This window comes from Mus caroli, chromosome 9 (genome assembly GCF_900094665.2).
Source record: "Mus caroli chromosome 9, CAROLI_EIJ_v1.1, whole genome shotgun sequence".
In the NCBI taxonomy this organism is placed as follows: domain Eukaryota; kingdom Metazoa; phylum Chordata; class Mammalia; order Rodentia; family Muridae; genus Mus; species Mus caroli.
The window spans coordinates 16,293,746-16,296,295 of NC_034578.1; the positions used below are offsets into that span (position 1 = coordinate 16,293,746).

General features: G+C 38.9%; 1 protein-coding gene across 1 annotated transcript in view; it reads left to right on the top strand.

Moving 5' to 3' along the window:
* The first annotated feature begins 1,966 nt into the window (after positions 1-1,966).
* LOC110302236 (olfactory receptor 18-like) overlaps positions 1,967-2,550 on the top strand; it is a 12,593-nt gene continuing 12,009 nt past the window's right edge. The window contains exon 1 of the mRNA XM_021173072.1: positions 1,967-2,041. Coding sequence (XP_021028731.1) covers positions 2,013-2,041 — 29 coding nt within the window. The 5' untranslated portion in view covers positions 1,967-2,012. The remainder of the gene's footprint in view (positions 2,042-2,550) is intronic.

The following is a 2,550-nucleotide window of genomic DNA, read 5'->3' on the forward strand; positions in this document are numbered from 1 at the left end:
CTTGCCCCGGGCAGGGCAGACACCTCTCCTCTGGCAGGGAATGTGCCCGGATGTCTGGAGCCCGAAACAGGGTCTGCCTCAGAAGCTGTCCTCTCGGGACCTTGGGGGTGTCCACCAATTCTGCGCCCAAGGTGATCCAGTGCTAGCACCAACTGGAAGAGACTTGTGACCCTGGTCAGGCCAGGTTTTCTGCTTCCCTAAGGCTGACTCATGTTCCACGCAATTGGAATGGAACTGGAGTTGTGTTCCACTCAAGATGGTCCTAAGATTGTGTGGAGAGTCCTCTAGGTACCTTGAGGGTGTCCGACGACTCTGCACCCAAGGTGACCCCGTGCTGGCGCTGATCGGAAGAGATTTGTAACCCTGGTCAGGCCAGGATTTCTGCTTCCCTCATGCTGTCTCAGGTTCCGCGCAATTGGATTGGAACAGAAGTTGTGTTCCACTCACCAGAGGTCCTAAGATCGCATGGAGAGTCCTCTAGGGACCTTGGGGGTGTCCGCCAACTCTACGCCCAGGTGACCCGGTGCTGGCGCCCACTGGAAGGGCTAAATTTTTTATTATCATCTCAAATAACCAGCCCTTAGATTTATTTATCCTTTATATAGTTTTCTTTGTTTCTCTTTCATTAACTTCTACCCTAATTTTGATTATCTCTTGTCATTGACTGGGTTTGGATGTGCTTTGGTTCACTATTGGTTAAATACTAAAAATACTCTACACTCTGAGAGACAGTTGCACACACACATTTATTGCAATAGATAGACAAGAAATAGAACCACTCTAACAGTTTATCAACAGATGACAGGTGAAGAAAGTATGCTATGCATATGCATTATTTATTTGTTCCTACAAATTATAGTACTTGAAAGAAAATGGGTGAGTATGAAATCATATGTTCTAGAAATTAATTAAAACTCAGAAATACAAATATTACCTGTTTTCCCTCATACACTGAAACTGGGTTGAAGTGTGTGTGTGTGTGTGTGTGTGTGTGTGTGTGTGTGTGTTAAAACTAAAAATGAACCATGTTAAAACCCTATTTCTGAAGACAAAACACACTAGCTACAGGATATAGAGAAATCAATTTCAAACTGATGGGGCATGATCCTCACTAGTATTATTAAACCTATCCAGTAGTGAGGAAGCTTCCCAGTCAGTTTGAAATTGAGTGTGTGTGTGTGTGTGTGTGTGTGTGTGTGTGTGTGTGTGTGTGTGAAATTATATAGGGTCATATTGCATCTTATTATACTTATGAAGTTCTCACACAATAAATAAAATGAAAGGGGACCACAAGAGGTATGAAAACAAGCTGTATGAAATGTACAAATAAATGACAATATGGTCTCCAAATTGGAGCAGGTGGATGCAAGGGGTCCTAGCAAAGAAGGATATATAAAAGCAAAGTTTTTACGAAAACATTATACTAAAATTTATTTCTTTTGAATATTAACTTGTAATGTAAAGTTTTTAAAACATTCAGATTTTTTTATATTATTCTATTTTTGAAGATTATAATTACATCATTTCTAGTTTCTTCCCTATAAACTTTGCCATATATCACTCATTGAATGTTTTTATCACATTCAAATTAATGGCATGCAACATACAGATATTTTTAAAGAATGAATAAAATGTAGAGATACACTGAATAATAACTAGAGTTTCCCCTGAGAAAAGAAAGAGCCATGAATTTTCAGTTAAGTGGTTTTTTTCTTACTTTTTAAAAAATTCTAATATTAAAATCCTCTGAGAGAATATAATATTGTAAACTAATTTGTGTAATTAGGAGCTCTGGGCATTCTATCTCCAAGGTCATAAAAGAGTCAATAATTACTCCAGGCCATCAAACTTTCAGTGTCAAGGTTGAAGTACAGTTGGAGGTCCTGAAGTGTATTCTTCACTGGTGGATGAATGCATCAGGGGATTATTTCAGTATTTATTTACATCAAGCCTTTGAAAAGAACCAGAACCTTACATGGAACAAGACAAAGGAGTTACTTTGGATCTTGGTCATGACCCAGCAAAGAATAAGCTTACATAAGTAAGTGCTGAAAGGGGTGGATAATAGAGAAAGAGCCCTTGGAAATATTGATATCTCCTCATAAGAGAAAACTTGATGAGAGGAAACTGTCCTATAAATTTTCTTCAATGATGATTTGTTAATTTATGCTCTGTATTGTATTAAAGTGGGCTGATTTATAATTGAATTTTATTTCATTCCCCATGGACTGTATTTGTGAAAGACATCTCAGACACCAAAAGTGAAAGTAAAGGCTCTTTTTTAAAGCCATCTTACAATATTAAGAATATGAGAGAAAAAAGAGGAAGATGAATAACCACAGTATCATATTTATTTCCCATAGTCATCCTATGAGTCCCTCAAAATTGGTTCATAAGGAATTCTGTTATAGCCGGGCGTGGTGGCACACGCCTTTAATCCCAGCACTTGGGAGGTAGAGGCAGGCGGATTTCTGAGTTCGAGGCCAGCCTGGTCTACAAAGTGAGTTCCAGGACAGCCAGGGCTACACAGAGAAACCCTGTCTCGAAAAA